At 39.2% G+C, this 11,892-nt stretch overlaps 1 protein-coding gene across 4 annotated transcripts in view; it reads left to right on the top strand.

Moving 5' to 3' along the window:
* Positions 1–11,892, top strand: part of GAS6 (growth arrest specific 6) — a 110,861-nt gene that overhangs the window by 79,437 nt on the left and 19,532 nt on the right. For all 4 annotated transcript variants that reach the window (XM_056555983.1, XM_056555981.1, XM_056555980.1 and 1 more), the window contains 4 exons: positions 1,774–1,899; positions 6,245–6,366; positions 6,450–6,568; positions 7,594–7,783. In XM_056555983.1, coding sequence (XP_056411958.1) covers positions 1,774–1,899; positions 6,245–6,366; positions 6,450–6,568; positions 7,594–7,783 — 557 coding nt within the window. The remainder of the gene's footprint in view (positions 1–1,773; positions 1,900–6,244; positions 6,367–6,449; positions 6,569–7,593; positions 7,784–11,892) is intronic.

Here is an 11,892-nt window from a genome sequence, read left to right as displayed (position 1 = left end):
TTTAATACCAGTGGTCTTCAACCTGCGGACCTCCAGATGTTGCAAAACTACAACTCCCAGCATGCCCGGACAGCCAACGGCTGTCCGGGCATGCTGGGAGTTGTTGTTTTGCAACATCTGGAGGTCCGCAGGTTGAAGACCACTGTCCTATACTTTACATTGCACGGATCCCCCAACATACGATGGTTTCAACAAACGATGGTCCATTTGGAACGGATTACCATCGTATGTTGAGGGACGACTGTAGTCTAATTGTTCATGTGAGCGTAAAATTGCCAGCAGATCTGCATAAAATACCACTCAATAGAAGCACATTTTTGATTGGATTATTGCTGTAATAAATCTCCCTTACCAAGTTCACTAGTTCTGCTCACTAAATGTTCCTCAGAAAAGAGATGCCGTTTGATGCCAGCATTGCTGTTTCTCTTCTACAGCTGAAAGAAAGAAAAAAAAAAAAAGACTTTCAACACTAAAAATCTTCCATTTGTATTAGCCAGCAAGTATTATTTTCAGTGGTGGGCTGGCTTTTGCATTGAAGAGAGGATTAATGTCCGCAGTGGTGTATGTTATAGCCAATAGCTCTGTGATCTTAGCACACAGCATTCCTGCACTGAGCTGCAATGAAAAACAAGACTGGACATGTATATTTTCCTAGTCTTCTACCACTACAGCACCCGTATGATTCCTCAGATATAGGCCAGTGTTTTCAAATCCTCCAGCTGCTCACCAGAGAAATGAATTGCTTTTCTTCTAGTGGTTTACCAGAGAAGTATCAGCAACCCACATATATTCCCGGAATTCTTACCTATCTGATATATTTGGAAACAGAGAATGTGTTATTTAAAAAAAACAAAACTTAAAACATTTTGGTGTGTTGCTATACAGTTCTTATTCTAGAATTTCAAAGTGTTAATGTATCCTTATATAGTATATTGCCATGGTCATATGGAATCTTCAATAGATATGTTGACAATTTGCTTAGAAAGCTGTTCAGGTTTATAGTTACAGTGTAATTGAAAAGTTTTCAGACTTGTTGAGACCTTGTGCTCATTACGATTACAGCCTCCAGTTTTCTTGGGGATGGTGCCACAAGGGTTACACACCTGGATTTATGGGTTCTTCTGCTATTCTTCCCTGCTGATCCTCTCAAGTTCTTTCAGGTTGGATGGGGACCATCTGTAGAAACCATTTTCAGAGCTCTCCAGAGACGATCAAGTCAGGTGACCCAAAACCACCCTTGTTTTTGTCTTGGCTGTGTGCTTAGGTTCATTGCCTTGTTTCAAGGTGGACCTTTAGCCCAGTCTGAGGTCAAGTGCACTCTCGATTAGGTTTTCATAAAAAATATCTCTGTACTTTACTCCATTCAGCTTTCCCTCAACTCTGATCAGTCTCCATCCCAGCTACTGTAGGGATGTTATTGGGCAGGTGATGAGCAGTACCAGGTTTTCTTCAGACATGACTTTTAGAATTGAGACCAGAAATCTTTTCAATCATTTCATTATTTTTCTCTGCCCGCTCTCCATAAAGCTCAGATTAATGGAGCGCTGCAGTCACTGTTGACCTTCTATACGTTTGTCTTCTGTGCACGGGGGGGGGGGGGGGGGGGGGGGTCAGGGGTGTTACGCATCTAAAAAATAAACATGTTAAGGACAGGACCCTATCTATATAAGAAACCTGCATATTGTATGCTAAAAGTTGTGGCCAGTATAACTACTGCTGCTGCTTGAAAATATTTATATTGTGTTAAATAACAGAAGAAATTTTTTCTTATAGATATTGATGAATGTAGATTATCACCGGACATCTGTGGAACGGCAAAGTGCAAGAACGTGCCAAGTACTTATACTTGTCTCTGTGAAGAGGGTTTCTTATATGACATATCAACTAAAAGTTGTCAAGGTATGTAGATGTTAGATTAACAGGAACAAATGCTGTATTTCCAAATGTATGTTTGACAAAGCTCTTATAATAGTTCAGTATTTTTCTTCCAAAGGCAAAACCCCAAAAATGTATTTGCTTATCCAGCCGAGATTGCGGGGGTCCCCAGCGGCTGGACCCTGCGATCAGACATCTTATCCCCTATCCTTTATATAGGGGATAAGATGTCTAGGGGCGGAGTACCCCTTTAAGAACACAGCAATTTTTCATTTTTTGCACTTTCGTTTTTTTGCTCTCCTTTTAATAGCCATTACTCTTTCAATTTTCCACCGGCAGACTCATATGTGGGTTTGTTTTTTGTACTTCACTCTCTTGCACAACATCTCCTGTGAAATGAAAATTTATTTTTGGGGGCGAAACTTTAAAAAAAAAAATAACACTGCCATTTTGCAACATTTGGGGGCACAGTCCCCTTTCGATAAAAATTACACATCTTTATTCTGTAGGCCCATAAAGTTACAACTATACCCAATTTATATATGTTTTATTTTACGACTTTAAAAAAAATTATTTTCTGGACGAAAAATAGTATTCTTAAATTGACCTCTTCTGACCACTGTTACACCTTTTTTTTTCTCCATATACACGGGTGTATAAGGGCTAATTTTTTTGTGCTTTTAATCAGTTTTTATAATTTTTTTCTGGTATATGAACTGACCAAAAATCTACAGTTGTGGACACTGGTAGTTTTACATTTACACCATGGGGTTTAAGTTACATTAAATTTTAATATTTCAGACATTTACACAAGTAGGGGATACCACATATGCTTATGTTTATTTTTGTCTACATTATTTTATTTGAAAAATGGGGAAAGGGTGATGATTCAAACTTCTATTAGAGAAGATGCTTATTTCCATTTAAAAACCTTGTATTCACTATTTAGTCCCCATAGGGAACTATTACTTTTGCATAGCACAGCATTGATCAGTTATTGACACCTCATTACTACAGGATGCTGTGGCTGCCTGCAGTGATGGAGCACCGATCGGACGGGACAGAGTCAGGAAGGGACACTCTGTCCAACCTCTCAGCTGATCAGGTCCCTGCTATTTTGCTGTGGTGGGCTCGAACACTTTCACTGAATTCTGGCAATGATTTTTGGCAATTTGGGGCATTTAAAGGGTTGATGCTGGATATCCTCCTGATGTCCCAAGTGTGCCCTTGCTGTGTTATTTATTTTTACACAGTTAACGCCTATTTTAATGAATCCATTACTTATCTATATTCCAGATAGAACTTTCATTGCTAAATATTTTCTGCAGCTTGTCTTTGTCTTCAATGGTTCATTGTTGTTTTTCCAAAATTAAAGGGGTATTCCAACATCAGGTATAAAAAAGAAGAAAAAAAGCATAGAATATTGCTAAACTGTCTGCTCCAGTTCTGCAACCACCCAAAATACATTTGTTTTGTAGGGCAGTATTCCTCTTGCCTACCATGTCAAAATCACTACTTTCTGGTTTAGCAATTGCTCAGTACTCAAAATGCTTTTTCTTCTCTCAGCTTTTCATCACAGCCCTTATATACTGCCTACTCCCCTCCCACAGCACTCCTGCCAGTTGCCAGCACAGAGCTGCTGCACATAATTGCATAAAACAGCAGGAAATTACAGCTGCTATATTCATTCCCTGCCTGCTCCTCTGTGAGCACAAGGGAGTATGATTTTAAAAACACCTAATTTTTCCCTAAATATCACAATAGATGTGTGTATGACAAGGAGATGGTGATGTAAGCTGTAGGAGCTGTTAGAGGTAGTGACATCACTCAGGGACAGGACATGAGGTCAGAGAAAAGATCCAGCCATGCCTCCTGAGACATCAGAGGATGATACGTTTATCTTCGAAGAGAACAAATCTTTACTTTAGGTACAAATGCCCAACCCCCTTGTTGTTTACCAGCCAACGCCAGTGCAAGGTATTTTTGTGCCATAGGCAGGTAAAACAAATGTCCAGTGCCCAACCAACCCCTTTTTGTTCAACCTGACTCATATGTGATCTGCGTTGACTGTTGATAGGGATTTAGCTTCTGGGCCCAGTAAATGGCATTGCTAGGGTCTATAAATATAACATATTAACAATATAACATATTATCTGTATATCTCACAGACAGCATCACTAGTAGACTGACTTAATACTGTTGTGCGTTTAAATATCATACATAGAAAATATACAGGTGTAAGTCTGCTAAAACTGCACATGGGAAAAATACTACCCATACAGTGACTTAAAGGAGTACTCTAGTGCAGAGTATTCCTGCTCCGTCCTGCCCGGGCTGCAAAATAAATGAAAATGAATCATCACTCACCTCCCTTGGTTCCCGCGGAGCGTCACTACAGCTGATCGGTCCTCCGGTCCATCCTCGTCATACTTCCGGGTGTAACGAATTGTCACATGGCGCTCAGCCTATCGCCGGCCGCCGCGATGTTCAGCCTTGGCTGGGGATAGGCTGAGCGCCATGTGACACTTCGTTACACCCGGAAGTATGAAGAGGATGGACCTGAGGACCGATCAGCTGGAGTAATGCTCCGCGGGAACCCAGGAAGGTGAGTGATGATTCATTTTCATTTATTTTGCAGCCCGGGCAGGACGGAGCAGGAATACTCTGCACTAGAGTACTCCTTTAATAATACAACCATACTGTAAGTGAACATAAACTAAACAGATCAATATTACCACCATACAGTGCACAGAAACTGGTAGATACCAGCTTTATGCATGCACTTGGCAGACAGTGTAATTGATTACAGTGCACTGAATCCGAGGTGATGTCATCTTGGAATTGTTCCCTATCCCTTTATTTTCCATTTGGCCCATACCATCTTCTAGCCTTGACTCCTCCCTGCCGAATGCTCACAATCCTCACTTTCCCCAATTGCTTGGTAGATCCCCCAGTAAGTAGGCTAATCCCTCCCTAGTGGGTAGACAGACTCTGACTTATTACACTTGTGCTAAACTAAGAGAGGTTTTCCATTTAACATGTGTAAGCAGGGAGGTTTTTATGATCTGGGAAGAGCTACAAATAGTTGGATGTTTGAGATTCCCACATAAATATGTTGCTCATGTAAAAAAAAAAAAAAAAAAAAAAAAAAAAAAAAAAAAAAATACAATTAAGGCTGCAGCTACACAGAGACATTGGTTGCTTGACCTGAAGATCACAATGTTGCATTGTGGCATTGCCTCTGAAGATTTCCAATGTAGTCCAAGCCTGATACTGTGGTGACACTGGATTGGATTTTTTGTTGCAGGTCACAAGTTGCACATGACTCACTGCACTGACTTATGAATATAGACAACAATGGACAGAACTTGTCCCATTCACATGCATAAATGATGACACAGCACATTCTCTATGACCTTTTATAGAGGTCATTCTACAGGGATCTTTTGAGCTACAGCTATTTTCTGGATGATGCCATTCTTCAATATATTCATACATTTGAAAAAATAAAATAATAGACTACTTTAATTAGTCCCCTTGATATTGGATTGGTTTCTGTGCAGCATGATGTTGTCCAGTATGTGCATTGAGTGTATAGTGATATGCCGCATTGAAAATTTATTTGCACATTTTCAGGAGGAATATTAAATGGCACTATTAATTAAAAAAAAATACTTCAACGCACGTTTTGGCAGGATGAAGGTCATATGTGCCGAAAAGAGTGTTGGAGTGGTCCTATCCCGGCACCTGCATTACTTGCTGCACTAAGCCTATTATGTGTATATGGTGGATTCAGTATTGTACATTGTATCTGTATTTATTTGTTTTTTTGCACTGACACTTTTGAAGTGATAGCAATCTGTTTAGATGCACTTTCTTTTGTTCTCATTATGCCATACATTACATTTTTGCCTGTGCTGCCAATTTACTGTGTATATATAGGTTAAATAGTTTTATATATACTACCATGTCCTATGCACAATTATGCCCTATTCATACTGTTTATTATGCTGTGCAGGTTCTGTTGATATGCAAAATATGCAGCAGATCCTGTAGGTGTCAACATATCCTATGAGGGGGTTTTTACACTGACTTGATGGAAGCAATGATGTTGTGCTGGTTAGCAGTGGAACTCATTGATTTATATTGAAGTCCATTGTGGTTCTGTCAATGCTTCCATCATTTTGACAACAAGAATAGCGTTGCTACTGTATTCTTGTTATGAAAAGTGAACCCCTAGTAACTACTCTCAAGCGTTTGCCTCAGTTGATTCTGAATTATTTAACTTAACAAATAATATTTCCCAACTATATACAGTTACAAGTTAAATTGGCCTGTTAAACATAGCAACTTTTCTTCTCCAATACAGATATAAATGAATGTGAAGAGAAGCGTTGCGAACAGACATGTGTTAATATACCTGGAAGCTATTCATGTCATTGCGATGGACATGGAGGAGTAAAATTATCACATGATATGAGAACTTGTGAGGTACTCTTCTAAGTTGTATCACGTTTGTAATGCCTTGCTGATGTATTTGTAACTATACTGTTGTTCTGCCTTTTTGTCTCCAGGACATAATGCCATGTGTTCCTTTTGCAATGGAGAAGAGCATAAAGTCTTTGTACCTTGGCAGAATGTTCAGTGGGACACCGGTCATCAAGCTTAGATTTAAAAGAAAGCAGCCGACAAGGTGAGGAAGCTACTCTGAACAGGAATGAGATTACATTGAACGGTTGTCATTTTTTCTATAAAACGTGTTAATCGTGTATTTTCACTATTACTACATTGTGGCTACTATCCCTTTTTTCTGGCTCTTACACAACTGGCCTTTAGCCCGGACTGGATTTTCTTTCTGAAAACATTTCTTGACATTTTAAGTTTTCTCCATTAGAGTGAAAGGAGAATTTGGCACAAGTCTTTTCTGACTTAAAACAGACTTAAATTTGGCTGTATAATTTTAACTTTTTGGCCCTAGTGATGGAAACAATCTTAATGCCTTCCTCTACAGTGTTTCCTAACACTGAGAATAATGACTAGTCGTTCTTATGATTTCTCACTCCATATTGTACAGGTTTCTTCTGTATTTTAAACTTGATCCATTACTCAGATTGTTTGTATAAAGATAGGCAATAACCATTTAATGGAAAATTGCTATTGTTTTTAATTTGTAATTCCACATGTAAAATAAGCACTTTACTCATTATGTGTAGGCAGTTTCTGATATAGAATTGCATTAATACATTATTTAAAGGAGTGACCTGACTGTGTTCAGCCATACTAGTCTAACAGCATCCAATGAAGGACAAATAATTACATTTTTTAAAATCCATCTATAACCATGAATTAGCCATCAAACACGTATGTTCTTGCAGTTAAACAGCACTACAAGATTCAGCATAGCGGCTTGCAGTTCTTTCCATCAGCATTTACATATGAAATGTAAAAAATCTGCTTCTTATTTCTGAAAACTTATCCCAACCCTTCATGTTTCATTAGGCTGTTTTCTATTTTTTCATCCCTTCTGTGCTCCATCCGTTTAAGTGTCCAAGGCCACAGGTCATATATTTGTTGCTTCCCTTTTGACCTCCTAAAATGGTTTTACCTGCTGCTATTACTGGTTGAATTCACTTTTTAGGAGTATGGTATGTTGTATTTTCTCTCATAGACAGAAAAAAGTCCTTAAACTTTTTGTCTCATTTTTTGGCGCGCTGTTAGACTTGTGGCAGAATTCGACTTTCGAACGTTTGATCCTGAAGGTGTCCTTTTCTTTGCTGGTGGCCATCAGGAAAGCTCATGGATAGTTCTAACCCTGCGAAATGGGAGGCTTGAGCTGCAACTTAAATATAATGGAATAGGACGAGTGACAAGCAGTGGACCAATATTAAACCATGGTATTTGGCAAACAGTGAGTATCTGTCAAATACAAGTATCATGAAAATATCAATACGAAGTAAACCCCAGGTGGGGTGAAATATCCCACTCGATTCCATAAAACAACCACCTTTTATTTCGAACTTTAAAATATACAACAGGGGGGTTCCATAAAATCACAGTGATCAACGCATTTCGGGTTTACCCTATATCAAGCTCTGATCTTCACATTATACTTCTCCGAATAAATACAACTATATCCATGTAACTCCCTCCCCCTTCCTCCTACCCATGATCCTATCCTGTTCACTTCACTTCAAATCCCAATTAACCCTTTTTTCACCTAACAAAAATAGAACTGGTGTTAACACTAAGTAAAAAACTAATGAAAATATATCTCATGGCCTGGTTATGTTAATCTCATTAGTTAGGTAGGCCTTTACTTTTTGGAACGTACTGATTTATCATAGTGTCTGCCTCTGCCTTGAAAATTTATTATAACACTTTTTGAAATGTAAAGTAAGGTCAAACTGAGGGGAAGAAAAAAATAATTGTCTTGATGCTGTACTATGCCCATGCCCCTGATCCCTTTCAAGTCCTGGCACTGCTTATTCACAAATTGAATGTAAGTATGTGGTGTCCATGTCATTTGTACACAATGGGGGAGATTCATTAAAAGTTTTGGAGAGAAGTCGACCAGTTGCCTATTGCAACCAATCAGATCGCTTCTGTCATTTTTCAAAATGCCTCTGAAAAATGAAATTCAGCAATCTGATTGGTTGCTATGAGAAATTGGTCAACTTTTGCTCAGCACATTTCATGATTAACCCCTTAACGACGCAGGACGTAAATGTACGTCCTGGTGAGGTGGTACTTTATGCACCAGGACGTACATTTACGTCCTACACATAACCATGAGCATTGGCGCAAGGCTCGGGTCATGCGCGGCAGGTCCTGGCTGCTGATAGCAGCCAGGGACCCGCCAGTAATGGCCGACATTCCCGATCGCGCGGATGTCCGCCATTAACCCCTCAGATGCCGTGATCAATACAGATCACGGCATCTGTGGAAGTGCTGCATTTAATGTGGACGAATGGATTGCCCGCAGCGCTGCTGCGGTGATCCCGTCATCTGTAATGGCGGATGGAGGTCCCCTCACCTGCCTCCGTTTATCTCCCGGCATCTTCTGCTCTCGACTGAGATCGAGCAGACCAGAGCAGATGATAGCTGATAACACTGATCAGTGCTATGCCGTATGCATAGCACTGAACAGTATTAGCAATCAAATGATTGCTATAAATAATCCCCTATGGGGACTATTAAAGTGTAAAAATTAAAGTTAAAAAATGTAAGTAAAAAAAAATTTGAAAAACTCCCTCCCCCAATAAAAATGTAAATTTTCAGTTTTTCCCAATTTTACCCCCAAAAAGTGTAAAAATAAATAAATAGAAAAAAATTTGAATAAACATGTGGTATCGCCGCGTACGTAAATATCCAAACTATTAAAATATAATGTTAATTATCCCATGCGGGGAACGGCGTGACCGTAAAAAAAGAAAAATTCCAATAAATTTTATAACATTTTATTCCCCCAAAAATTTATAAAAAATGTATTAAAAGTTTTATATATGTTAATGTGGTATCAAACAAAATTACAAATCACAGCGCAAAAAATGAACTCTCATACTGCCGCTTATACGGAAAAATGAAAAAGTTATAGGTCAGAAAAATAGAAGGATTTTAAACGCACAAATTTAGTTAAAAAGTTTGCGATTTTTTTTTTAACCCCTTAAGGACTGAGCCCTTTTTCACCTTAAGGACTCAGCCATTTTTTACAATTCTGACCACTGTCACTTTAAACATTTATAACTCTGGAATGCTTTTAGTTATCAATCTGATTCCGAGATAGTTTTTTCGTGACATATTCTACTTTAACTTAGTGGTAAAATTTTGTGGTAACTTGCATCCTTTCTTGGTGAAAAATCCCAAAATTTGATGAAAAATTTGAAAATTTTGCATTTTTCTAACTTTGAAGCTCTCTGCTTGTAAAGAAAATGGATATTCAAAATATTTTTTTTTTTATTCACATATACAATATGTCTACTTTATGTTTGCATCATAAAATTGACAAGTGTTTACTTTTGGAAGACACCAGAGGGCTTCAAAGTTCCGCAGCAATTTTCCAATTTTTCACAGAAATTTGAAACTCGCTTTTTTTCAGGGACCAGTTCAGGTTTGAAGTGGATTTGAAGGGCCTTCATATTAGAAATACCCCATAAATGACCCCATTATAAAAACTGCACCCCCCAAAGTATTCAAAATGACATTCAGTCAGCGTTTTAACCCTTTAGGTGTTTCACAGGAATAGCAGCAAAGTGAAGGAGAAAATTCACAATCTTCATTTTTTACACTCGCATGTTTTTGTAGAACCAATTTTTTTATTTTTGCAAGGGGTAAAAAGGAGAAAATTTTTACTTGTATTTGAAACCCAATTTCTCTCGAGTAAGCACATACCTCATATGTCTATGTTAATTGTTCGGCGGGCGCAGTAGAGGGCTCAGAAGGGAAGGAGCGACAAATGGTTTTTGGGGGGCATGTCACATTTAGGAAGCCCCTATGGTGCCAGAACAGCAAAAAAAAACACATGGCATACCATTTTGGAAACTAGACCCCTCGGGGAACATAACAAGGGGTAAAGTAAACCTTAATACCCCACAGGTGATTCACAACTTTTGCATACGTAAAAAAAAAAAAATAATTCCCTAAAATGCTTGGTTTCCCAAAAGTTTTACATTTTTAAAAAGGGTAATAGCAGAAAATACCCCCCAAAATTTGAAGCCCAATTTCTCCCGATTCAGAAAACACCCCATATGGGGGTGAAAAGTGCTCTGCTGGTGCACTACAGGTCTCAGAAGAGAAGGAGTCACATTTGGCTTTTTTGAAGGAAATTTTGCTCTGGGGGCATGCCGCATTTAGGAAGCTCCTATGGTGCCAGGACAGCAAAAAACCCCAGATGGCATACCATTTTGCAAAACTAGACCCCTTGGGGAACGTAAAAAGGGGTAAAGTGAACCTTAATACACCACAGGGGTTTCACAACTTTTGCATATGTAAAAAAAAAAAAAATTTACCTAAAATGCTTGGTTTCCCCAAAAATTTACATTTTTACAAAGGGTTAAAGCAGAAAATACCCCCCAAAATTTGAAGCCCAATTTCTCCCGATTCAGAAAACGCCCCATATGGGGGTGAAAAGTGCTCTGCTGGCGCACTACAGGTCTCAGAAGAGAAGGAGTCACATTTGGCTTTTTGAAAGCAAATTTTGCTCTGGGGGCATGCCCCATTTAGGAAGCCCCTATGGTGCCAGGACAGCAAAAAAAAAAAAAACATGGCATACCATTTTGGAAACTAGACCCCTCGGGGAACGTAACAAGGGGTTAAGTGAACCTTAATACCCCACAGGTGTTTCACGACTTTTGCATATGTAAAAAAAAAAATTTTTTTTTTACCTAAAATGCCTCTTTTCCCAAAAATTTTACATTTTTAAAAAGGGTAAAAGCAGAAAATACCCCCCCAAAATTTGTAACACAATTTCTCCCGAGTACGGCGATACCCCATATGTGACCCTAAACTGTTGCCTTGAAATACGACAGGGCTCCAAAGTGAGAGCGCCATGCGCATTTGAGGCCTAAATTAGGGACTTGCATAGGGGAGGATATAGGGGTATTCTACGCCAGTGATTCCCAAACAGGGTGCCTCCAGCTGTTGTAAAACTCCCAGCATGCCTGGACAGTCAACGGCTATCTGGCAATACTGGGAGTAGTTGTTTTGCAACAGCTGGAGGCTCAGTTTTGGAAACAGTGGCGTACCAGACGTTTTTCATTTTTATTGGGGAGGGGGGCTGTGTAGGGGTATGTGTATTTGTAGTGATTTTTACTTTTTATTTTATTGTGTGTTAGTGTAGTGTAGTGTTTTTAGGGTACAGTCACATGGGCGGGGGTTCACAGTAGTTTCACGCTGGCAGTTTGAGCCGCAGCTCAAACTTGGAGCCGGATACTTACTGTAATCCTCCGCCCATGTGAGTGTACCCTGTACGTTCACATTGGGGGGGAGCGTCCAGCTGTTGCAAAACTACAACTCCCAGCA

The sequence above is a fragment of the Hyla sarda genome, chromosome 2 (genome assembly GCF_029499605.1).
Source record: "Hyla sarda isolate aHylSar1 chromosome 2, aHylSar1.hap1, whole genome shotgun sequence".
Lineage (NCBI taxonomy): Eukaryota > Metazoa > Chordata > Amphibia > Anura > Hylidae > Hyla > Hyla sarda.
The sequence above is the reverse complement of the archived record's forward strand: the minus strand, read 5'-3'. Positions and strand labels throughout refer to the sequence as shown.